This window comes from Haliotis rubra, unplaced genomic scaffold (assembly GCF_003918875.1).
Source record: "Haliotis rubra isolate DU_JTF1 unplaced genomic scaffold, ASM391887v1 Scf260, whole genome shotgun sequence".
NCBI lineage: Eukaryota > Metazoa > Mollusca > Gastropoda > Lepetellida > Haliotidae > Haliotis > Haliotis rubra.
The window spans coordinates 1,335,652-1,363,620 of NW_025766670.1; the positions used below are offsets into that span (position 1 = coordinate 1,335,652).

Sequence of the window (27,969 nt, forward strand, 5' to 3'; positions counted from 1 at the left end):
CTTAAAGGGAATCACTCTCTACCCACTCAAAAATAGCATTGTCTCATACACTTGTCATCAAGTTGCAAGCCTGTGTTTTAGTTTCCTAAATGAAAAATCTCAAGATATTAAAATGTTTTATCATGAAATACATCACCTCATTCTTCATTGTTTATTTTGATTTATCAAAGGAACCTATATATACACTCCTCAAAAAACTGAACAGAGCAATCTTGTGCGTAAGTTTCCTCCTCGAAGTAAATACCCAGTGATTTTAGCTATATCTGAAAATGTTATTGAACGAGGAATGACGACATATTTGTTGTCAACAAGTCACAGTGTCCTCTGTAGAAAGGAGTAGAACAAAGATTTGTGTGTTTACGTGAAGGAAACAATGTAACATTTTTTGGAAGAAAATTAGTCATATAATTGTTGACTTGATGGAAACATGATAAATATTCTTAAACGTCCATTCTCCTCTAAGCAGCGCCAGTGATTTGTGAGGTGTGTTTTGAAATCAGTGTAATTCAATGTATAATTCTGTGATCTTTCCCTGAAGTTTAACACTAAGATGGTGCAAATCTCAACAGGCTTCCAAAAGATGCTTCAGTTTTATGACACAGACACACAGCATGTACTTATACTCTGTACATACCATGATGGAACATGCTTCATAATCCTTGCATAACCCACCATCCAGCTATGTAATCATTTCATGAAATTGGTGAAGCATTGTGAAATGTTGTTGTAAATATATCTTTTTTCAACTGAATGTGATGTCAGACTAGGGAAATAGAAAAATAGTTGCGGTTGTCCATTTTTCCTCATTTGGTCCATTTCTGTTGTCCCCTGCCATGATATGGCTGGAAGATTGCTAAAAGCGGCGTAAAACCGTACTCAGTCAGTCAGTCAGTGAGTCCTCATTTGGTATTGTTCATTGACATGAGGTTTTGATGTTAAATTCACCAAAGTTAGTAACTATGCCACCTAAAATATTAACATATTTGTCACTTGTTATATTTTAAGGGCTTTAACAGTTGGTTTCATGAACGATGAAGTATAAAATTCTCAGACATGGTGTACACGTAATGGTAAGTAACTCTGGATGCAGGTCTTGTAGAACAAAGTGCAGTTTACTTTGGTAACTCTGAGAAGGTTGGTTTGTTGTTTAACTCCACACTCAGCAATATTCCAGCTATTTGTCAGCTGTATACATTATAAGAAATGCTGCTAACATTGATTTTTTCAAAATGGCAGCAAATTCATCAGTGTTTCTCTGGTCTGGTAGTCAGTTTGATATTTTTACCTTTCCTCTGATCAAATGCTATTTTAAACTCTTTGTATAATGTCATTTTTTGTGATAGTTACAGGTCTGTGTGACCTATCTGTTCCAATAATTTCCAACAAAAGCAATGTTTTTGCATTATTAATGTGGAACTGTCATATTATGTTAGCACACCTGTAGTGATTCTAAAGTTGGTCTTGATCCCTTTTATCACCTGACCAGTTTATGTTTTCATAAATACTTCTTGCAATTGCCAACAGTGTTCTGACATATAAACATCTGAATCTAACAAGTAAACATATTTTCATCAGCTAATTTTATTTAAAGGTATGTAGGACATTGGCTCTTTTAGAGATACAAAAATATCACATTAATACAATAAGGCCTTTTGGTTAAATTTAGATGGATTCTGTGTGCGTATCTGTGTCACTGTGTCTTTGGTTGCGGGTATTTATGATCCACTTGAATAAAACGGTTGCAGTTGTATTTCCAGGGCTGTACTATTGTGTATGAAAACAGAAGTAGTTTTTGGGGCAGTACTATCATTGTGTATAAAAACGAAAAAGTTATCAGGGCAGTACTATAACTGTGTATGAAAAAACAAGTAGTTTTGAGGGCAGTACTATTGTGTATGAAAACAGAACTAGTTTTCAGGACAGTACTATTGTGTATGAAAACAGAAGTAGTTTTCAGTGCAGTACTATTGTGTGTGAAAACAGAAGTAGTTTTCAGGGCAGTACTATTGTGTATGAAAACAAAAGTAGGTTTCAGTGTAGACTAAGGCTTAGTCTCTGAATATTTATAATTTTGATAGTAACAAACAAGCCTATTTATATTGAAAAGGAGCCCAAGGGACACCAGAGATTCAGAACCTGAGGAAATCTAGACTTGCTTTATTTAGGCTTTAGCACTGCAGAGAGGGCTTGGCAGTAGGGAAATTAATGTGGTTCCTGGACTGTGAGACAGACTAGTTTCAGTGCTGTACTATTGTCAATGAAAACAGATTTAGTTTTCAGGGCAGTACTGTTGTCGCCAGTTAGAGTCCTCGCACCAGACGCACCACCTTTCCCTGAGTTGATGTCTGTTGTATGTGGTATGTCCAGCACATGTACTGGCTATCAACCTGTCACCATCAATTAGACTGCTGTCTACTAGACTGGACTACATTTTGTCTGTGCACTAATGAAGTTGATAAAGTCATCTGATCTCAGCGGACCTTAGTCACCTGAATAAAATGGATTGGGCTTTTGGATTTCACCCATGACACTAATCAGCCAGTCTTGCCCTGGACTGGATGAAGTCAGAGGACCATTTAGACAAGTCAGTCTTGTCACAGCTTTCCTTCATTGTTTCCCTTAATTACAGCAGTCTGAAGAAGCTTCAAACCAAGTCAGTGCTAAATCGATTCTACCAAAAGCGCTCATAAAATCACCAACACCATTATCTTGCAAACAGATCGGAAAGACAACCCAAAATACGAATTGAGGTGTTAAATAATGATGCCCTCTTTGAGATTACCAGAATGTGGAACATATATTTTCATGGTTGTTGGAAGGACTGTTTATAACTGGGTGGTATAGTGTGTATCTGGTTGTCTTTCATCGTTCTTTATGATGTGGTATGGTGCTCATGCTATCGACCCTTGGATGCCTTAGGTTCTAAAACTACAGGCTGCCATGAGATACCAGGGATAGCATACAGATGACCAAGACTTGGTCTCCATAATATAATGACCTGATATCAAGCTAAACAGAACGTGTTTAGCATGAAGATGTACTGTGTTATCAGAATTAAATTTGAAAACAGGTATGAAATAGAAGGGCAAAGTTTCATACTGATGTCTGGTAAAATTTGTAACACATTATCTAAGTCAGTTTTTTGTTTATTTTCTGAAAAACTTTGTTTCAGCTATGAATCTCCTGAGAACTGAGACTTGGCATTTTGTAATCTACATAATAATGTCATTATCCAAAACTGACGATCGATCAGGAATGAGAAAGAAAGATGTGTGTTCTTGGAAGTATTTTTGTTCGATGTGAGTTGTAGTTGCTTAAATTAGCTGCAAGTTAATGTTATCTGAACTGCTGATTGAAAGGTGGATTACAGAATTTTTACAGAGTTATTTCCAGCAATCATTATATCTAGATGTGTAGTACGAGATTAATATCAGAGTGTGTATCTGAGCTATCAAGTTACAATGACAATACTATGATCTGTCCTTGTATGTGAAACAGGCAGGAGACCTAAGGGTTCACCGGCAATTCTTCCAGCACTCTGGGGATACTCGCTATGAATTACCCAGCACTAGGCCACAATGGAGACCAATCTTGTTGCCACCCAATCAGAATCGACACTGTGCCACACGACTGTAGGGTAAAGTCTTCTACATTTCTATTAGTGACAGCCATCATCTATATGTCCCTCCAGACATTATTGGTGAATGGTGAGGCAGGGTAGCACAGCGGTGAAATGTCCAGCTCTGCAGCACACTTAGGTCTGAATGCAATTACTGCTACTTTATACTCTTGGACGCATCCCCTATACTAATCTGTGAAATGATATAACACATCTGAGTTTGAATCCAAATTATACCACATCGTAACATCCTTTATATTATGGTACTGGCGGAACAAATGTGTTACAGTCACAGTCACAAATCAAACCAGTAACCAGTGGATCGTGACACAGCTAAGGGAGGCAACTTTACTCCTTGTTATGGCACTTTATACAACATCAGGCTACCACTGCTAAAAAAATTGTCTGACTTCTGCTTGCGTATGATGATGATGATGACGACGACGATGACGACGACGATGACGACGATGATGATGATGGGTAACACGATTTAAACAAGGTGTCTTCTTGACATCATGTTGTTTCAGTTTGATACCTCGTCTACAATGAGACATTCCCTACAGCTCTACCTTGAGTGCACTAGGTGCTTATGCAAATTTACAGCACTCTAGGGACTTTACAAAAGTCATGGTTATATAGTTTTTCAGAGGATCAGCTTCATCAGCTTCAGCTATTCACCTGGTTGTACACTTTTTCCACAGCACAAAAAAACACTAATATGGTTTAAGAGAGTTTGTTTTTCCCCGTCAGACAATTCACAATTGAAGAAAAAGAACCACCTAATTTCGGTTCTGAGACAAAAAAAGTGACTATAATTAAACTACAAAACCCTGTATCTTTAGAAACTATTGTTCATCTGGTTGGCAGGTACTCTTATCTTCTGCAACAAAGACATTCATTATTTTTCCATTTTGTTAAATTTTACCACAATGTTCCGAGTTTCCATTCTTGGTGCTAGAACTTGATTGCTCCTGAACATGCTAGGCCAGGAGGAGCTGAATCAGTATTGGAGATATTGCTGGTGCCATTTTCACACATCACAGAACCAGTACACATACATCATCATATCTGACCAGCTTCTGGTTACTTAAGATATCATTTCCACCATTTCCACTAATAACCAACCCCAATACACGTTCAACACTCCATGTAGCCAGTTCATGGTCAATGGAGAAGTTATTAGTGCCTGTTTCACTAATAACAGACCTCAATACACATTGAACACACTGGCTAACAAGCCTCTGGTTACCGTGGCGACTTTACTGGTTAAAAATGCAGGCTAATTTCCAGAAATGGACATCAAAGGTTACAGCACTTGGACAATTGTTTTGCACCTGAGTTGGATGCAGACAAATTTCCATATTGGGCTTTGTCTGCCTCTCTATCTAGAGTCTTCGTCTGGATGAGGAGAATGTCTTTGATGTAAGACGAGATCGGAAGCAGCGGTGTCTACTTTCTCCCCGTGGCAGGCGACTTGTAGAATTACACACGCTGGCTTTACTCAGCCCTGGTTCCAATTGCTTGGTTTGGCGGGAAATTACTCGACAGCAATTGCAAGTTTTAAGGAATGTCATTATTACTGCAGACATCCATTTGGTTTCTCATTTCTCTGCAGCTACAAGGGCAGATTCGCCTCCACCTGCAGATGTGGGGTTGAAGTTAGAAAATCTTTCTCATTGTTTTTGCTGTCATTTTTTAAGGAATTGTGGATCTTTATTTGACACAGCCAACCTTAGTATGATTAGTGGAACAATTTTGTTTTCTTCTGACCTGGAAGAAATACGACTCTGGGCGTCATCCTGCCACTGCATGTGTTTCTGAATGTGGGTCTGATGGGGACATCATGCTCTGCATATTGCAGTCTCCGGGAGGTTTTCCATACAACTGCCTCCAGCTCATGTGAGTTCTATGTGACAGCCATGTTGGACACAAACACTCCGGGCTCAGCACACAAAGTAAAACATTTTTCGTAGACTTTCTGACATTTTTTTAAAATCTGCTGCAACTGCAATTCTAAAAATTGATTATATAAATTTACATGATTCTTATGAAATTTACATAATTGCTATAAATCCTGATTTTGTGGCTGCAGTCACGCTAAAACTACAACTAAATTTTTTCAACAGAATATCTCATGGTTTGTCAAGTATTTACACAACTGGTTGTTCCCACAGTATCAGTATAATTCAGTGACTGTCTTTTCCCACTGATTCTTTCAATCCAGTTGAAGTAGTATCATCAGATGATCAGCCAACACCAGCTTTTAGTTTCACAAAGTGTAGGCAGTTTTGAACAGTAAATATGCATGATCAACATGATATCAAATCAGACATGTCCAAATACCAGCTGTATCAAGACTTATTTTTATTCCAAGTACTGATCATCTGATTTTTGGACCTTTTTATCTTACTTGACAAAAAGTACTTGATGTTGCTTCTTCTGATTTTTAAATTACAAAATTGCCTGTCAAAGCAAAAATGGTGGCTGTACTTGAAAAAATATTTAGTTTTCCTGATGGAGCTGAAAAAATATTTGGCTAAAAAAATCTCTGGATTTAACATACATAAAATGGATAATCAAGTTCACCTTCAAAGACTGGCATCTCTTTCCAAACAAATTTTATAGTGAATCCTTGCTAGAAACCCTAAAAGTGGGGAAAAAATCATGCAGATACTTTCGTTTGCTTCTGGCATGCTCATGTTATAATTACATTGCATTTTTTAATTAGGAGATAAACAATCTGTATTGAAAAATCAGATGTATATAACGAAATAATAATAGCATTTAAAACTGAATGCGTAGCATGAGATTTTAATTTTTTTTAGAGCTATTATAGTTTCATGATATACCTCTGATTTTCCAACACAGTACGTTTATCTTCATATTCTACCATAACCGCGTTATTAAGATTAAAGAAAATACATACTGTGTTTGAAAATCAGAGGTATAAAAAGTGGTTATATACCTCTGAATCACTTTGATTAACCAATCACAATCCAGTATTTACTGAAGTCATGGTAGAAACTCAAATATAATAGATTGCTTTACATTTTGATTGCAGTAATATAATAAAAATCTTTGGAAACAGTAATTTTTCTTCACTGCTTGATATTTATAATTGTTGCTTGATGAGTGTCGTATAGATACCTTCACTTCTTTGTATTAGCTACCACCATTAAGCATGATAGGAAACATTATCTCGTAAGTAGAGTCTGTTACTAGTATCCCATGGCTTAAGTCTCATTATCATACACTGGGTATATGAGAACATTACTGGCTGGATGTAGCCATTGGTCTAGGGACATTAAACAGAACAACCTCCCCAGTTCAAGAGGCCATTTTCTGAAAGCCTACGAGTGCTGTTCCATTTATGGTGATTTGTTGCGGAGTGGGTACTCTTCTAATCGTATGGTTGACCCAAATAAGGCTGACCGATCTTTCTTACCAAACTGGAATGGACACGACTACTCTCCCTTATGTTCTAAATCAATGCACAATATCGAATGCTGGTCACACAAACTCTTGTCGTCTCACAGAGTCAACATTTCAGACATAATTGACTGCCGATTCATAGACGCATAAGTAATTAGAATACATTGGTGGATGATCATTTGTGTGTTTGAATAAGACTTTGCCATTGAGACCTAGAGCCCCAGTCATCGTCCACGGCGCCAAATTGATACTGATAGCGTCTCTTGACCGTAATGGCCCTGCTATAATCACCGCCTGATGCACGGACATGCTGTCTATCACTGCCACCCTTCAATGTGTCGAGGGATGATAATGAAATTATTGCATGGGACTTCTAAATAGTTCTGTTATTTCGAAGGAACAGGAGCTAAGATTAAAGGTGCTTTGAATGTGTATACTTGTAGTGGCAAAATCTACCCCTTGCTTGTCTGATATGTCCACTTAAGGAGATCTTAGTTAAGGACAGCATTAGGATTCCATTACAAATTAAGGTGTGAGTGCTCTGTGTTGGTCTTCTGACTGGCTAGCCTATCGGTTGAGGTACTTGTCACAGGTAGAAGAACATCTTGCCTCTGAAATGAACATATTTTACAGAAAAAAACAGTTTCAATATTATGTTTATAAAATAAAGGAGCCCAGAGACCTTCTTCATTTGCAGCCTGAAACTGGTAATCTAAACATACCACATTTTATATATGCATGGTTGCATTGGGTATATTTGTATCAGAGTCTGTATGACTGACTATTGTCACAGCCAACAACCCAGTTTAATTATAGGCAGACTTTAACATGGTCAGGCTCACTGATTTGGTTGGCACATGTGATCGTATCCCAATGGCGTAGTTCAATGCTCGTGCTGTTGATCACTGGATTGTCTTGTCCAGACTGGATGATTTACAGATTGCCGCCATATAGCTGGAATATTGCTGAGTGCAGTGTAAAACTAAACTCACAAACTCACTCACCAAGTTGTCTGAGGTGCCACAGCCTTCACTGTAGGACAATGAGAATCCTATGACAGCCTTCACTGTAGGGCAATGAGAATCCCATGACAGCCTTCACTGTAGGACAATGAGAATCCTATGACAGCCTTCACTGTAGGACAATGAGAATCCTATGACAGCCTTCACTGTGGGACAATGAGAATCCTATGACAGCCTTCACTGTAGGACAATGAGAATCCTATGACAGCCTTCACTGTAGGACAATGAGAAGATGAATCCTCATGACAGCCTTCACTGTAGGACAATGAAAATCCTATGACAGCCTTCACTGTAGGACAATGAGAATCCTATGACAGCCTTCACTGTAGGACAATGAGAATCCTATGACAGCCTTCACTGTAGAACAATGAGAATCCTATGACAGCCTTCACTGTAGGACAATGAAAATCCTATGACAGCCTTCACTGTAGGACAATGAGAATCCTATGATCATGGGTTAGCATCCCAGATGAACACATATATGGTGATGTTCAGATTCTGCCATGGAGATGGGTCCATGGTCGTGTCCCCTGACTTGTCACTGAGCAGACAATCAACCCGTACAATTACCTGTATCATCCAGCAGATCTGTGACTTACTGGTGGGGTCATCCTGTCTCCCTCCCTCCTCAAGCTGACTCCAGGACTGACTGAGTTTGGTTTTACGCCGCTTTTAGCAATATTCCAGCAACATCACAGGCGGGGGACACCAGAAATGGGCTTCACACATTGTACCCATGTGGGGATTCGAACCCGGGTCTTCGGCGTGACGAGCCAACGCTTTAACCACTAGGCTACCCCACCGCCCCTGACTCCAGGAGATAACTGTAATATTGTCCTACTTAACCCAACCATCTGCCTCACTCATGCCACCTTATATGGTAATACCATGTGTGAGGACCTCCTGGTATGGTGGCATTCATCTTTGTGAACACTTAATTCTTGGCTGATGGTTTTTGTATATGACATACCATTTTTATGTATTGTTTTTCAATTTCAGCATAAACATATTGGTTGATGCAATGAAACACTGCTGAAGAATATTTCCAATATTTAAGCTGATGCGATGCAAGCCGTTAGTGTTTTCTGCAGTATTTCTCTGAACATGCTAAACAAGATATTGACTTTTACGATACATCATTTGATAAAAGTATGTTTGTTTCAGGACTACAGTCCAGAAATCAGCAAGGTGATGAGAGACAGCATCAATAACGTGGCCAACTACCAAGACCACATCAAGTAAGTTGATTCACACTCACTCACTCACTCTCACTCACTCACTCACTCACTCACTCACTCACGCCTCACTCACTCACTCATTAAGTTAAATCACAAGGTGATCAGCATCAACACGTCAACTACCAAGACTCACATCACTCACTCACTCACTCACTCACTCACTCACTCACTCACTCACTCAAATCAGCAAGGTGATGAGAGACAGCATCAACAACGTGGCCAACTACCAAGACCACATCAAGTAAGTTGATTCACTTACTCACTCACTCACTCACTCACTCAAATCAGCAAGGTGATGAGAGACAGCGTCAACAACGTGGCCAACTACCAAGACCACATCAATCAAGTAAGTCAAGTAAGTTGACTCACTCACTCACTCACCTCACTCTACATTGGTCATACATTATTAACTGACTTCAGGTAAGCTACAGAAGCTCATACCATTGGTCTATACCTTTGATCAATTATTTTGGACTTGACATCGATGGTTATTCTGAGACATGGACATTTCAGAAAGAAACCTGTTTAATATGTACCTGGTACAGCCATCCATGACTGCCTCTACAACGATAACTTTCCCGACTATCTCAAACATCTCGTCTCCGTGTATGTACCTCAGCGAAGTCTCCGATCCTCCTCTGACTCTTTCCTCACCCAACACAGATCTCCAAACCAACTGTCTGACCGCGCCTTCTCCTTTGCCAGCCCTAAACTATGGAACTCTCTTCCAAAGGAAATCAGGAACACTTCATCAAAAGAAACTTTTAAATCTCTGCTAAAGACCCATCTATTCACTGCTGCCTTTCTGTAAAGTTATATGAACTATTTCCTTCCCCAATATTGTCACAGCGCCACTGAGCATCTCTATGGTGGATATTAGGCGCTTTATAAATACATTATTATTATTATCTTGATCTTGACATCCTGTGGATGAGAAGGATCTCTTAATAAAAATCAATGCCAAAAGTACCTATTAAATGATTATCTACCATTAAAGTAGCAAGACCTGGCCTGTCTGTGACATGCATAATCACTGATATGGAAAATATGTAGTCAGTAGGGGGAAATTAAATAACCATAGATTCTCTGAATTTTTATGGGTTTGACTATACTGCCAATATGGCTAATAATTGGTCATCAGTGAGAATAGAAACAATAATGCATATTTTCTTTATCAATTTTCTTTACATAAAAACAGTAAACATGGTAGCTGATATCCCACAAATACATCTGATTGGAAACATTGTATGTGTCAGATTTATATGATTTCATGACATCACACCCATGTTTATCATTCCCTTTAAATTCAATGAATTTATATAATTTTACTGGAAATTGATTATGATCAGTGAGCCTTCATTGGAAAGTGAAACCAATGAATTATTGATAAAATCAATCATTTGGAAGTTCAGTTACTGTAGCAAATAATTTCAAGAACCATTCCGACTCATTGATGTTGTCTACCTTCTGCTACATGTTGCCTTATTTAGTACCTTCAGTATATTAATCATGCTGCTTTGGATGAAAGAAATGGACTCTCTAGTAATTGAAAATCTGCTAAAGTAAAATCAGCTGTGTTCATTTATGTGAATGTTTGTGTCAGGATATCTTTGTAATAAAAAACAAGTTCTGTTTCATGTCATCTTTTGACAAATAATAGGAATATTTATTAGTTCTGTATATTTGATGATCAAAGAAGCTATTTCTGAACATGCAGCAGAAGTAACTTTTGATGTAACTCTGTTTGAAGAAATACGAGCAAGTTTTCTGATCGGATGAGAGACAGATGTGTTTGAACTGCTCTTCTTTATGTTGGTTATGTTGGTCATTTCATTGAAATTGTATATGGTCTTCGTGTGTGAGTGAGCTTAGTTTAATGTTAATTGAAAAACTAGTCCAGTTATACAATGGCATGTAAGTATAGTGAGAGTCAAGTTGCAAGATTCAGGTCTGACATTTATCGTTTTGGTGAAACTTAGAAGCACAAGCATGGTGCTCACAAACCAAGAAATATACTGATAGCAGACATGGATTTAAACCCATGGTTTCTGGCAATCCCAAGGGACATAACTATGCACAGCACATTGGAGTGCCTTAGATGACAGTGAGAGTCTGTATGGAGACCCCCAGACCCAGTGACCATCTGTATGGAGACCCTCTGACCCAGTGACCATCTGTATGGAGACCCTCTGACCCAGTGACCATCTGCATGGAGACCCTCTGACCGAGTGACCATCTGTATGGTGCCTTAGATGACAGTGAGAGTCTGCATGGAGACCCTCTGACCCAGTGACAGTCTGTATGGAGACCCTCTGAACCAGTGACAGTCTGTATGGAGACCCTCTGAACCAGTGACAGTCTGTATGGAGACCCTCTGAACCAGTGACAGTCTGTATGGAGACCCTCTGACCCAGTGACAGTCTGTATGGAGACCCTCTGACCCAGTGACAGTCTGTATGGAGACCCTCTGAACCAGTGACAGTCTGTATGGAGACCCTCTGAACCAGTGACAGTCTGTATGGAGACCCTCTGAACCAGTGACAGTCTGTATGGAGACCCTCTGAACCAGTGACAGTCTGTATGGAGACCCTCTGAACCAGTGACAGTCTGTATGGAGACCCTCTGAACCAGTGACAGTCTGTATGGAGACCCTCTGAACCAGTGACAGTCTGTATGGAGACCCTCTGAACCAGTGACAATCTGTATGGAGACCCTCTGACCCAGTGACAATCTGTATGGAGACCCCTGACCAAGAGACCCACTCTCTCGTAAACAGTCTGTATGGAGACCCACTGGCCAAGTGACAATCTGTATGGAGACCCACTGTCCTGGTGACAATCTGTATGGAGACCCCTGACCAAGAGACCCACTCTCTTGTAGACAGTCTGTATGGAGACCCACTGTCCTGGTGACAATCTGTATGGGAACCCCCTGACCCAGTGACAATCTGTATGGAGACCCTCTGACTCAGTGACAATCTGTATGGAGACCCCTGACCAAGAGACCCACTCTCTGTAGACAGTCTGTATGGAGACCCACTGTCCCGGTGACAATCTGTATGGAGACCCACTGTCCTGGTGACAATCTGTATGGAGACCCCTGACCAAGAGACCCACTCTCTTGAAGACAGTCTGTATGGAGACCCACTGTCCTGGTGACAATCTGTATGGAGACCCACTGACCCAGTGACAATCTGTATGGAGACAGTGACAATCTGTATGGAGACCCCTGACCAAGAGAGACCCACTCTCTTGTAGACAGTCTGTATGGAGACCCACTGTCCTGGTGACAATCTGTATGGAAACCCCCTGACCCAGTGACAATCTGTATGGAAACCCTCTGACTCAGTGACAATCTGTATGGAGACCCCTGACCGAGAGACCCACTCTCTTGTAGACAGTCTGTATGGAGACCCACTGTCCTGGTGACAATCTGTATGGGAGACCCCTGACCCAGTGACAATCTGTATGGAGACCCTCTGACTGACCAGAGACCATCTGTATGGGGAACCCACTGACCCAGTGACAATCTGTATGGAGAATCCCTGACCCAGTGCCAATCTGATGGGACCCACTGACCCAGTGACAACAGACCTCTACTGGTGACAATCTGACCCCTGACCCAGTGACAATCTGTATGGAGACCCTCTGACCCAGTGACAATCTGTATGGAGACCCTCTGGCCCAGTGACAATCTGTATGGAGACCCTCTGACCCAGTGACAATCTGTATGGAGACCCACTGACCCAGTGACAATCTGTATGGAGACCCTCTGGCCCAGTGACAATCTGTATGGAGACCCTCTGGCCCAGTGACAATCTGTATGGGGAACCCACTGACCCAGTGACAATCTGTATGGAGACCCCCATAAGAAGGTTGTTATAAGTGTGGTTGTCATAAGAAGGATTTAGCATATTTGAAATGTCTGCACCATCATACTCACTCACTCACTCACTCACTCACTCACTCACTCACTCACTCACTCACTCACTCACTCACTCACTCACTCACTCACTCACTCACTCACTCACTCACTCACTCACTCACTCACTCACTCATGCTGTGTCAATGGTAGAGATATGGTGACAATAATTGACATATGGGACATATTTGTAACTACTACATAAATGAGTGGTATTGCTATTATGTATATTAGACGCTGTTTTCTTGTGACTTTTCTTAACTGCCTTTACCAGATGAAATAGGTTCCATTTTAGACTGCAAAATAATTTAGGTTATGTCTCCTTGACCGGTCACATGTACCTGTACCAGATTCATCTGTGTCATATCAGCTCATCAACTGCTGGCTGGTTAATGAAAAATGTTAAAAGATTACTTCGGTTTTTTAGTCCATAATATGATGATGAAAATGTGCCATAACCAAATATGACTGCAAATATAAGCACCCCCCACTAGGCAAGTATTGAAGCTTTATTCTGATTGGTCGCCACTGATTGTTTGCCAGGACAGCTTTTCTATTGTTAGACATCAGGTTTTTCAGCATTGGACGAAAACTGATATTGGGTATATTGTCGAGGGACATTCCATTTAAAATTTTAATGTTCCACCAGTACAGTTCAGTTAAGTTGAGTTTGGTTTTGACAGACTGAAAGATCTGCGTCATGACTAACACTAGGGAGGAATCATTTGGCATGTTTAGATTGCGCCAAATTCCCAGGTTTTATGTGCCAGTCAAACCCTGCAACTACGTCTCATTATATGTCTCAACTACGTCTCATTATCTCAGCTATCTATCATGTCAATTAGGGTATTAAACATTGGAACATTTTTTTGTTTTCTTTCTGAGACGCAATAGTCCCTGATGACATGTTAGCAGAAAAAGTTTATTTTAAAACTGTAAAAGAAACATACAGAAAAGAAACTATTTAAGAAAAGCAAGTATTACAGTGTGTATTTTGTCTGGTGACTGAAGGCAAACCTTCTCCTTTGAGTCTTGTGAAAACAAAACCTTTGATGAAAACAGACTTGATAAAAGCTTGGCACTCTGTGGGCAGAATCGAGTACGAGTCTAACGTTTGGTTGAAGTTGATGAAGATGATGTCTTTGATGTTGAAGTGTACAGCAGAAGTACTGTTGACGACGATGAGGGAACTAAAGTGAGAGTTATAAAGAGAAAAGATGTGATGAGGCAGATTATTATCCCTGTTTCTGTAAAGAAATGAAAGCCCAGTTGGGGGTGTTTATATATAAGTAGGGGCTGAAACAGCAGTCTCTTTTCAGCAAGTATTCACTGAGCAATGTCTGACACTGTATGACATAGTGACACTGGAAATGGGTTTACGCTTTTAGCAATATTGCAATATCAGGGCAAGGGACACTGGAAATCTTACAAGATGTGTACCCATGTGTCAGGGACGGATACATCTTTTTGAGAAAAAGGGGGTGCACACTATTGAGAAAGGAGGGGTGCACACTTCATTGTCCCCGAGTTTCAATGGTCATTTAATAAACTTTCAAAGCAAAAGGGGGGTGTGCACCCCTGCATCCCGCCTCTGGATCCGCCTGTGTGTTTGGAATCGAATCCGTGTCTACAGCATGACGAGCAAAAGCTTTAACCACTAGGCTACCCCACTGTCCCTTGTGACACAGCAACATCACATTGTATGACTGACTGACTGAGTTTAGTTTTACGCTGCTTTTAGCAATTTTTCAGCAATATCACAGTGGGGACACCAGAAATGGGCTTCACACATTGTGCCCATGTGGGGAATCGAACCCGGGTCTTCGGCGTGACAAGCCAACACTTTAACCACTAGGCTACCCCACCGCCCCACTTTGTATGAACAAATTGATTTACATATAAGCAGTGAATAATACTGTATAACACTATATGACATGTATGATATCATGTGACATTTATAAAACATATTACAGCCTTCTGTGTATGACACTGTGTAACACTGCAACACATGTTATATTTGAGATTTCTTTTTATCAGTAAAGTACAGATTCTAGTTATGGTTTTGGTTGGGACCCATCTGGGAATCAAACCCACACTCGCAGAATAAGGCACCTGACTGCCAGCACACAAAGTCAGAGATCCAACCCACTCAGCCACCGCTGCTTCCACAACATGGATAAGGCGGACAACTGGGTGTCCAGATCATGTACTTGGTGTACCCTTCTGACAAGCGTAAACTGGTAAACTGAGCGTAAACTGGTACGACTCCCACAGCAAGCCATGACTGACAGGTGACAGACATGCTTGTAGAATCTGTACATTGCTGAGAAAATGTAATCACCATTATCTTACCTCACACATAAATGTCGTCTTCTGATAAGCTGAGCCAATCAATGTTCCCTGCTTACAAGCAGGTAACATTTTCTGTTTCTATGAACTTACGTTTGGTACTGGTTAAAGTGTTTGGGCTGCTGAACTCTGGGTACTCCTTATTCGATCCAATACCCGGGCTGGTAACAGTTCTAAATTAACATTGTGGTGTTTTGTAAGATAAATACATTGTTCACTGGTCCCTCGGGGCCCATGGGTTGATGTACCCTCTATGTCTGTTTATGTTCCCTTAGCCCAAAGGTATATCAACCCATGTCCCCTTGTGACCAGTGAACAACTTATAACATGTGTTGCATCTGATTAAGGTATTGTGTGTTCACTATTATATTGTATGACATTGTATGACATTGTGATTGGTTGATTGGTTGTTTGGTTGATTGGTTGTTTGGTTGTTTGGTTGGTTGGTTGGTTGGTTGATTGATGTTTAAAGGCACACTCAGCAATCATTCCAGCTATATGGCGGCGGTCTGTAAATACTCGAGTCTGGATCAGACAATCCAGTGATCAACAGCATGCGCATCAATCTACGTTATTAGGGTGTTACATGTGTGACATTGTAGGGAATTCTGACATATTTATAACAGATTACTGCTTTCTACATACAACACTATAACACTTTAAGACACTATGCTCCTAGTGACATATGTATTACATCATAATGCTTCCATACAGTAACCTTGGAAAGTTTGCACTGTGTAATAACACTTTTTATACACTAACCTTAACTGTGTCTGGAAACTTACCAAACATCATCTAACTTCTGTATGTGTTAATTTTTGTAAGTGTGAAGTGGCGTCATGAAGAGGTAACTCTGCGATCGTCTGTGATGTTTTAACAATACATGCATGTGGTGGAGGTGACAGGAAGGTAGGAGCAGAGTGTTGATCTAACAGTACAGACATGTCTGAGCATCACAGTATTACTTAAACAACTGACATGTGAGTGATTTAGTGAACTTTCCTGATGAGAATGTTGACATTGAGTGGCAGTGTGTCATGAAGGAAACAGAATGTGAGGGACTACAGATTTAACCCTGCAACTCAGTTGACTATAGTTGACGCTGTATGGAAGTGAATACATGAGCATCCATAGTCTTTTGTTTGTTTTTTCTCTACAAAATGTGTGACATTGTATGACATAATGAAATGGTATGAAATGAGTGGGTGAGTTAAGTTTTACGCTGCACTCAGCAATATTCCAGCTATATGGCGGCGGTCTGTAAATAATCGAGTCTGGACCAGACAATACAGTGATCAACAGCATAAGCATCAATCTGCGCAATTGGGAACCGATGACATGCCTGACCACCCGATCCCATTAGTTGCCTCTTACGACAAGCATAGTCGCCTTTTGTGGCAAGCATGGGTTCTGAAGACCTATTCTACAGTATGATATGAAACTGTACTCCCAGTATGACAGCATAACATATGTTGTGTGACTATCTTTGTCAAGTCAGACTCCCTCTGGTATGACAGTACACACACGCATGAACGCACACACGTAACTGCATAACACATGTGTAACTACAGTGTACTTTGTCTAATTCGGACCAGTTTGGGACCGACTAAAAAGTCCGAATTATACAGTAGTCCGAAGTACACAGATTTTAATGGAGTTATCTCCTTTCAAAATGAGACATAATTCTAGGAACCTACCTGACTTATGATTCATATATCAAATCTATCACATTTCACAATGTCTGAAAACACTTATTAAATTTCAATTTATCATATATTATCAGCAGAATTAAAATTATAAACTATGTTTTGCAATGTTATTGAAAAGAACGATTCTCGGACACCTGCTTCGGCAGCGGGTCCACAATAACATTGTCAAAGAGCAAAGTAACGATGTTTCGAGGAATTCATTAAATAAATTGAACAAACTAATGAAAAAATCAACAACAACATTCATAAAAGTTGTCAAATTACTATTTCCATCTTTTTGTGCGATCATGTAATGTAAGTCAAGTCACTAGCAAGTGACACATCTCGGCTGTCGCTCGCCGCCTCAATCTTCACTCTCGGACACGATGTTCAATGCGAAAATATATACATGAAGCATTTTGTCACAGGTCATAGCATGTTTATTCAGAGTTTATGGGATATGTCAATGACTAACTACCTGGTCTGACTGTCCGAGATACAGAACTTTTTTATTATGACAACAAAGAAGGATTACGTCGGGACCGTGACAGTCCTGTTTATACACATCCGAGAAAGACAACGAGTTTAGTGCTGACAGACTCCCTGGTCTGACTGTTCTCACAAAAACACACACACATGAAACTAGTGCTGACAGTGTAACACAGGTGTAATACTGGTGTACGCGAAGTGACTCAATAGTCAGTTGCATGATACACTACCTTTCATTTCAGAACCATCACTAGGAAGATCCTGCTGTCTGGCCTTGGTGGAACCAACCAGATGATAGACTATGTAGACTCTTTCTGGAAGGCCTACTACTTCAACTCGCTCAGAGAGAAGAAATATTCTGTCCAGCTCTCCTATCCACAATAGTAAGTAGTATTGCTGATGGTACAGAGACTAATGTCTCCTGATAAGACTGGGTTGGGACACATGATTACAATATGATTGAGATTACAAGAAGGTACACAATAAGACATGCCATGTCCCGACCTGATTCAACTCCAGAACATTCAGAGAAGCTCATATCTGCTGTCTTTGTCATGATATTGATGTAAAATTGCTACCAGATGCATAAAGCTTCACTTATTCAGTTTGGTTAAAACTTCAGTTGAAGAGTGCAGTTTTCTGTCCCCAACTGTCCCCATCAGATGGCTGAATCCCTGTTGTTATTCCAGTGAGAAGGATACAGTCAGTGAGCTGCGTGTGGTGGACAGCAACAACACCGTGTACTTCCACTACCATAACAACATGACCAACGAGAAAGTCGAGTACTTGCCATTCAATGCCTATGCAAAGTCAGGGAATATTACAGTGAGTATAAGTCACTGGAATCCTCAATATCACATGTGGGGGTTCCTGATCAGAATAGATCCACAGTTCCTTATGCTTGTCTCCTTTGTGGAGATTCCAGGCCAGAAAAGGTCCCCAGTACCTCATGCCTGTCACCCTGGGGATTAAAGGTCAGAATAGATCCCGAGTGCCTCATGTCTGTCACCCCAGTGGAGATTCCATGTCAGAACACGTCCCCAGTACCTCATGCCTGTCACCCCAGTGGAGATTCCATGTCAGAACACGTCCCCAGTACCTCATGCCTGTCACCCTGGGGATTAAAGGTCAGAACACGTCCCCAGTACCTCATGCCTGTCACCCCAGTGGAGATTCCATGTCAGAACACGTCCCCAGTACCTCATGCCTGTCACCCCAGTGGAGATTCCATGTCAGAACACGTCCCCAGTACCTCATGCCTGTCACCCGAGTGGAGATTCCATGTCAGAACACGTCCCCAGTACCTCATGCCTGTCACCCCAGTGGAGATTCCATGTCAGAACACGTCCCCAGTACCTCATGCCTGTCACCCCAGTGGAGATTCCATGTCAGAACATGTCCCCAGTACCTCATACCTGTCACCCCAGTGGAGATTCCATGTCAGAACACGTCCCCAGTACCTCATGCCTGTCACCCCAGTGGAGATTCCATGTCAGAACACGTCCCCAGTACCTCATGCCTGTCACCCCAGTGGAGATTCCATGTCAGAACACGTCCCCAGTACCTCATGCCTGTCACCCCAGTGGAGATTCCATGTCAGAACACGTCCCCAGTACCTCATGCCTGTCACCCCAGTGGAGATTCCATGTCAGAACACGTCCCCAGTACCTCATGCCTGTCACCCCAGTGGAGATTCCATGTCAGAACACGTCCCCAGTACCTCATGCCTGTCACCCCAGTGGAGATTCCATGTCAGAACACGTCCCCAGTACCTCATGTCTGTCACCCCAGTGGAGATTCCATGTCAGAACATGTCCCCAGTACCTCATGTCTGTCACCCCAGTGGAGATTCCATGTCAGAACACGTCCCCAGTACCTCATGCCTGTCACCCCAGTGGAGATTCCAGGTCAGAATAGATCCCCAGTACCTCATGCCTGTCACCCCAGTGGAGATTCCATGTCAGAACACGTCCCCAGTACCTCATGCCTGTCACCCCAGTGGAGATTCCATGTCAGAACACGTCCCCAGTACCTCATGCCTGTCACCCCAGTGGAGATTCCATGTCAGAACACGTCCCCAGTACCTCATGCCTGTCACCCCAGTGGAGATTCCATGTCAGAACACGTCCCCAGTACCTCATGCCTGTCACCCCAGTGGAGATTCCATGTCAGAATAGATCCCCAGTACCTCATGCCTGTCACCCCAGTGGAGATTCCATGTCAGAACACGTCCCCAGTACCTCATACCTGTCACCCCAGTGGAGATTCCATGTCAGAACACGTCCCCAGTACCTCATGCCTGTCACCCCAGTGGAGATTCCATGTCAGAACACGTCCCCAGTACCTCATGCCTGTCACCCCAGTGGAGATTCCATGTCAGAACACGTCCCCAGTACCTCATGCCTGTCACCCCAGTGGAGATTCCATGTCAGAACACGTCCCCAGTACCTCATACCTGTCACCCCAGTGGAGATTCCATGTCAGAACACGTCCCCAGTACCTCATGCCTGTCACCCCAGTGGAGATTCCATGTCAGAACACGTCCCCAGTACCTCATGCCTGTCACCCCAGTGGAGATTCCATGTCAGAACACGTCCCCAGTACCTCATGCCTGTCACCCCAGTGGAGATTCCATGTCAGAACACGTCCCCAGTACCTCATGCCTGTCACCCCAGTGGAGATTCCATGTCAGAACATGTCCCCAGTACCTCATGCCTGTCACCCCAGTGGAGATTCCATGTCAGAACACGTCCCCAGTACCTCATGCCTGTCACCCCAGTGGAGATTCCATGTCAGAACACGTCCCCAGTACCTCATACCTGTCACCCCAGTGGAGATTCCATGTCAGAACACGTCCCCAGTACCTCATGCCTGTCACCCCAGTGGAGATTCCATGTCAGAACACGTCCCCAGTACCTCATGCCTGTCACCCCAGTGGAGATTCCATGTCAGAACACGTCCCCAGTACCTCATACCTGTCACCCCAGTGGAGATTCCATGTCAGAACACGTCCCCAGTACCTCATGCCTGTCACCCCAGTGGAGATTCCATGTCAGAACACGTCCCCAGTACCTCATGCCTGTCACCCCAGTGGAGATTCCATGTCAGAACACGTCCCCAGTACCTCATACCTGTCACCCCAGTGGAGATTACATATCAGAACACGTCCCCAGTACCTCATGCCTGTCACCCCAGTGGAGATTCCATGTCAGAACACGTCCCCAGTACCTCATACCTGTCACCCCAGTGGAGATTCCATGTCAGAACACGTCCCCAGTACCTCATGCCTGTCACCCCAGTGGAGATTCCATGTCAGAACACGTCCCCAGTACCTCATGCCTGTCACCCCAGTGGAGATTCCATGTCAGAACACGTCCCCAGTACCTCGTGATTGTCTCTTCAATGTGTCTGCATTGTCCATAAGGAGAGACAATACTGGAGATGACCACTATTTAAAAAGAAGATGAATGCTAAATATAATCACCTTACCTCTTCATTGTCAAAAACATTTTTATCCATGTTTTTGAATAAGAGCATCCATTAATTTTCTGTCTTTAGATTTGAAAAGATATATGCCCAAGCTGATAGGAAACAGTTTTTCCTTCTTCTTTTTGGATGAATTGAAATAAATTCATGGGTTTTCACACCATTATTACAAGATATTGATGGTAAGAATGGGCAAATATTCAGTTTAGTGAAGTAATTATGATGAATTGTTCAGTGAGCCCCGTGTGCTGGAAGTAATGAATGCTTTCGGCCTGAGCAAGGGGAGCATTAAGTGATTCTTCAAACGGAGAGAACTCATCATGTGATCTACCATTTTTCCATGGGTATGTGTTCTGCACGTATGGAAGCTGTGAAGTGTGATGCTCGTCTGCCATAGTTATGAGCTTTTGCTGGGCCATCATCAGGCAGCTGTGAGATTTCCAGGGGCTTCCAAGAGTATGAATAAAGATATGTCCCCTGGTTTGAGATGTATTAGGCCTTCGTCTCAGCTTGTGAGTTAAGAAGTGTGTTCAGTTTCTCCCTTGTTGTGATGGAGGGCCAAACATGGAGTGTTCGCATGGAATTCCTCCATTAGAGCACAGCACTAATGGTACCGAAACACAGTTTATGTTTGTTTGCCTGCACTATATATTCCCAGCAAATTGCTAAACTGTTTCTTTTAATTCCTTCTAAATGTAAACAGAGCACTTACAGTGGAGCAGTTCCATCCTCTCTGAGGAGGATGAGCGAAAACTGCACAACCAGGCTCTCTCAAATGTCAGCTTATTGCCATTTTATGTACCACTAGTTTACACTTAGTGATAGTCCCCCTGTTGTCCCATCATTATACGAGTATTTGGTAGCAAGTCCTTTCATAAAGGACTGCAAAAATTATTTTAATTGGAGCACATTTGTCTTTAAGTGAGTGACTTTAGCTTTACCCAGCACCCAGCAATATTCCAGCCATATGGCGGCGGTCTGTAAATAATCAAGTCTGAACCAGACAATCCAATGATCAACAGCATGAGCATAGATCCACACAGTTGGGATGTGATGACATGTGTCAACCAAGTCAGCGAGCCTGACCATCCGATCCCGTTAGTCGCCTCTTACAACAAACATGGGTTACTGAAGATCAATTCTAACCCGGATCTTCACAGGTCTGTTTGTCATTAAACTGAAGAGGGAGAATGCCAAGAGTATTGATAGACATTGCTTCACTGTAGTGTCAGGTGTCATGAATAGCAGCGTTTGTTTCAGATGATGAGGGAAATTGAAAAAAATAGTGTTTATTTTCAAAATGGAAATGAAGGGAAATGGAGTATCTAAATAATGCGTCAATGCGTGAGAATCAGATTATTCTAAGCTTAGATTATCAGAATGTGATGAGTTACCTCCCTTACACACATCATGATCCTATGATAGTGAGTTCAGATCACAGATACACCATTATTCTTGTCAGGGGGTTAACATATCTGTTTGAATGGGTTTTACAAAAATGTAAACATTTGAGAGCTTCACCACTTTGGATTTCTCTTCCACATAATGCAGAAAAACAAAAAAATAACTGAAATACTATTAAAAGTGATTTCAACACACCTCACTCACTCACCAATATGCTACATGGTATAGCACACTCTAACTGTTCTTATTCTACCAGTGTCAGCAGGACTGCTAGACTCAGTCTCACAGCATATCCCAGAAGGATTCACAATGAATGTGTTTTGTTCTTGAACGCCACACCCAGTAATATTCCAGGTATATGTAAGTCTGGACCAGACCATCCTGTGTTTGATATGAGTCATGGTCAGTGGCTCAGGTAGGGCTGACATGCCTTGAACAAAATGACGGAACTGACAACCAGTCCATTAAGTTCCCTCCTGCAACCAACAAAAATTTCTAAGGCTGCTTGAATCCCCCCTGCTTCAAAATCTAGTCCCTTGTATGACAAGCCATGAGGTGCTGGGACACATTCTACATATTAACCGCTAGATGACCATTGATTCTGCTCTCAGTCCACTGTATTAAGATAAGTTGTCTCAGTCTTCTCTGAAGATATTGCAAGAGCAGACTCTCTTCTGCAAAATTTACTTCAGACTTCATTGTTGATTGTCTTAAACTCTAACCGATTGTCTTAAACTTTAAATGGATTGTTTGAAACTGTAACCAATTGTCTTAAACTGTAACCAATTGTCTTACACTTTAAGCAATTGTCTTAAACTGCAACCAATTGTCTTACACTTTAAGCAATTGTCTTACACTTTTACCAGATGTCTTTTATCACAAATTTCTTATGAACGTGGAAATGTGTTTTGTTTATTTTCATTTACCTGACTGTTAACTTATCATAACATTTTAGTGGTAACTACTTATTTAAAAACAGAAAAATGGTTGCAACTGGTCCAAGGCCTCCTTTACAAAGCACTAAGGTGATTGTATGTCACTAAGGTAACCGTAGTGCAATTTTAAAGAATGGGAGTTAAGGTTAACCTTAGTAAAGGTTGGTTCATGAAAGAAGCTCCAGGTTTGCTAGTACAGACTATGATATTCTTGCTGTCATCTTGGATCTGCCTGCAGTGTGGCTCTGCTCAGACATTCTAACATTCCAGATATAATCTGATGTCGTTTTATTTCAGAGCGACCTTGTGTATGCTCACTATGGCCGCAGTGAAGATTTTCAGAAATTAAGGGATCTGAAAGTCAATATAACTGGTTGTATTCTGCTCATCCGCTACGGGAGAATTCACCCTGCAAACAAGGTAAGTATGTCATCACTGTAGGGATTGTAGAAAGTGGAATACTGTGAGAGACATTGTCAAGTTTGATCTGTCTAGTATGTCAGCCATCGGTAAACACTAGCAAGTAGGAGGAATCGTGGGAAATACAATGTCTCTTACATAGTCCCATCACTGAAAGTCAACCTCTGTATTCCACAGTGTGATTGTGTTGATGTTACACTAGTGGTCCGTAGTGGAGTCTCTTTGGCGCCATACCTCTCTGACACTCTGTATAACACTCCCCTGACACCAATGGACACCCTAGTCATTCAACGACACCCCTATCCACCCCCATCTATTAAAATAAACATTTCTGATTGCTATATTCACCTACACAGGAGCTAGTCAACAGCAAGCTGTTATGTATGAAATATAGAAGGGACATGTACCTGAAGTTTCCTTCTACAGGTGAAACACGCGGAGGAGTACGGTGCTAGTGGGGTGGTGCTCTACAGTGACCCCCAGGATTTCTCAGATCCCCATGCTGAAGTCGGCAGCTTCTACTATCTCCGGAGTTGGGCCATCCAGCTGGCACAAGTTCGCTACGCCCTCACTGGTGACCCGACGACACCACAGTACTCATCTATAGGTTCGGACATGTTTAATCCTTGTGCAACACCACATTTTGTCAGTCTCAGAAAAGCTGTAATTTGTGTGTCATCCTTTGATGAGTCTTTAGATTTTCAGCAGAAGTCTTTTGTTACAGCGTGTCAATAATCTCTCAGACAACGCGTGGGTGACTTGGGTGACAGCATATTGATTGTGTATCATATGCTTCTAGTTTCCTGTCAGTCATCTGTGTATTGATGAAATTAAATGAAATAAAGGGTGAAAATTATATGGATGTCAACTTCTGTAATATGAGGGACACAACATTGCAGAGTATGTTATGATTCCTTCATCGGGAGAAGCTAACTATGAAGATAGCAGATATCACTTCTGAACTCTGTTCAAAGACTTTAGAATGACTAAGTGTTTGTAACATGTATATGTAATTGTAGTCTGTGAAACCACTGAAAAAGAACATCCATCCATCCATCCATCCATCCATCCATCCATACATCCATCCATCCATCCATCCATCCATCCATCCATCCATCCATCCATCCATCCATCCATCCATCCATCCATCCATCCCATCATCATCCATCCATCCATCCATCCATCCATCCATCCATCCATCATCCATCCATCCATCCATACATCCATCATATCCATCCATCCATCCATCCATCCATCCATCCATCCATCCATCCCTCCATCATCCATCCATCCATCCATCCATCCATCCATCCATCATCCATCCATCCATCCATACATCCATCCATCCATCCACCCACCCACCCACCAACCCACCCATCCATCCATCCATCCATCCATCCATCCATCCATCCATCCATCCATCCATCCATCCATCCATCCATCCATCCATCCATCCATCCATCCATCCATCCATCCATCCATCCATCCATCCAATCCATCATCCATCCATCCATCCATCCATCCATCCATCCATCCATCATCATCCATCATCCATCCATCCATCCATCCATCCATCCATCCATCCATCATCAATCCATCCATCCATCCATCATCCATCCATCCATCATCTATCCATCCATCCATCCATCCATCCATCATCCATCCATCATACATCCATCCATCATACATCCATCCATCCATCCATCCATCCATCCATCCATACATCATCCATCCATCCATCCATCCATCCATCATCCATCCATCCATCCATCCATCCATCCATCCATCCATCCATCCATCCATCCATACATCATCCATTCATCCATCCATCCATCCATCCATCCATCCATCCATCCATCCATCATCCATCCATACATCATCCATCCATCCATCCATCCATCCATCCATCCATCATCATCCATCCATCCATCCATCCATCCATCCATCCATCCATCCATCCATCCATCCATCCATCCATCCATCCATCCATCATCCATCCATCCATCATCTATCCATCCATCCATCCATCCATCCATCCATCATCATCCATCCATCCATCCATACATCCATACATCCATCCATCCATCCATCCATCCATCCATCCATCCATCCATCCATACATCATCCATCCATCCATCACCCACCAACCCACCAACCCATCCATCCATCCATCCATCCATCCATCCATCCATCCATCCATCCATCCATCCATCCATCCATCCATCCATCCATCCACCTACCTACCCATCCATGCTGGTAAAGTAGACCATAAGCTGAGCGTGTGGGCTAGCATCTGTCAGTGTCAGTACAATTATCCAGGGGCTTGTTCCACAGGCCTCATTGTCATTCATTCACCCTGGAAATAACTCCATTGCCTCCAGCCTGGCTATTCCTGTGTGTTCCTGGAAGTGCTGTAAAACTTCCCCTGCCCCTCAAACCAGGGTGGTCTACAGTACATGTGTGATTACCAAGACTTGGACAAGCTGTGCCTAAACCGTACATGTGTACATAATGTTGACTGCCTCTCTTGTAGATGGAGTTCCCCGTGTCACCAACAGCAACAACAATTTCCCCGATATCCCTGTGCTGCCCATCAGCTATGGAGATGCTAAGGACTTGCTCAAGTAGGTTGACAACCCTGTATGTTGTGTTAACACGCTGCTGTCTAACACTATGTTGTATCTCCTTTTTGTACCTGAAACTTACCTGCACAGCATGTTAATCACATGGTGCAGACGATACTGGCACCAATATAATGGTACAAACAGAAACAGCTTCAGGTCATGCCTATACCAATAAAGAGGTACAAACAGCTTCAGGTAACACCTGTTCAAATTTATTGGTACAAATCACTTCAAGTCTCACCTGTACCAAAATAATGGTACAAACAGCTTCAGGTTATACCTATAGATATATTGCTACAAAACAGTTTCAGGTAACACATGTACCAAAATAATTAAACTGCAAGGTGGTACAGCAGGGTGAGTGGCGGAGTGAGTGAGGTGTCAACTAAAGTAAGATTTGTGCTTGATGCTTGAAGGTTTATTGTCATTCTTGATACAGTGAGATTCCCCAGAGGGGAACATGATGTAATCTGTACCTGGTGTTTGTTTCCAGGATCTTGGTGGAGTGGCAGTACCGAGTGAGTGGTGGGGACATGAATGTCACCTACAAGACCGGCCCAGGGCTACATCGGCTCCAGACATGACAGGTGGGTCACAGCATCACCTGTAGATAGTTGACTATCTTTATATCAAACATGACAGGTTACACCTGTAGATAGTTGACTCTGTTTATACTAAAACTGCGACAGGTTGCACCTGTAGATACTCTGTTTATACCTCAAACACGACATGTTGCACCTGTAGATAGTTGACTCTGTTTATACCAAACACACATGTTGCACCTGTAGATAGTTGACTCTGTTTATACCAAACACGACAGGTTGCACCTGTAGATAGTTGACTCTGTTTATACCAAACACGACAGGTTGCACCTGTAGATAGTTGACTCTGTTTATACCAAACACGACAGGTTGCTTCTGTAGATAGTTGATTCTGTTTATACCAAACACTACGTGTTGCACATGTAAATAGTTGACTGCTTGTACCAGACATGAGAGGTCACACCTGTACATAGTTGGCACTAATTACACCTGTAAATAGTTAACACTATTCATAACTGATGACACCTGTAGATAGTTGACACTGATATGACAGGTGATATAAGTAGATAGTTATGACGTCTCACATCAATAGAAAATAGACTCTGCTTATGCGAGATAGTTGGCTCTGTACATACCAGACACAGTTAAACAAGTAGAAAGCTCACATTGTATTAACCATACATGTAACAACACACCGGTACAAATTTGACACTGTTTACACCAGACATAACAGGTCACTCATGTTGAAAGTTAACACTGCTTATACCAGACGTAACAGGTCTCCTCATGTTGATAGTTGA

The 27,969-nt window shown here is 42.0% G+C and overlaps 1 protein-coding gene across 4 annotated transcripts in view; it reads left to right on the forward strand.

Annotated features, from left to right (window-relative positions):
* LOC124280132 (glutamate carboxypeptidase 2-like) overlaps positions 1–26,654 on the forward strand; it is a 174,256-nt gene extending 147,602 nt beyond the window's left edge. For all 4 annotated transcript variants that reach the window (XM_046716022.1, XM_046716025.1, XM_046716026.1 and 1 more), the window contains exons 3-8: positions 9,238–9,311; positions 18,001–18,141; positions 18,448–18,583; positions 23,881–24,003; positions 24,430–24,610; positions 26,537–26,654. In XM_046716022.1, coding sequence (XP_046571978.1) covers positions 9,238–9,311; positions 18,001–18,141; positions 18,448–18,583; positions 23,881–24,003; positions 24,430–24,610; positions 26,537–26,631 — 750 coding nt within the window. In that variant the 3' untranslated portion in view covers positions 26,632–26,654. The remainder of the gene's footprint in view (positions 1–9,237; positions 9,312–18,000; positions 18,142–18,447; positions 18,584–23,880; positions 24,004–24,429; positions 24,611–26,536) is intronic.
* Positions 26,655–27,969: the final 1,315 nt, after the last annotated feature.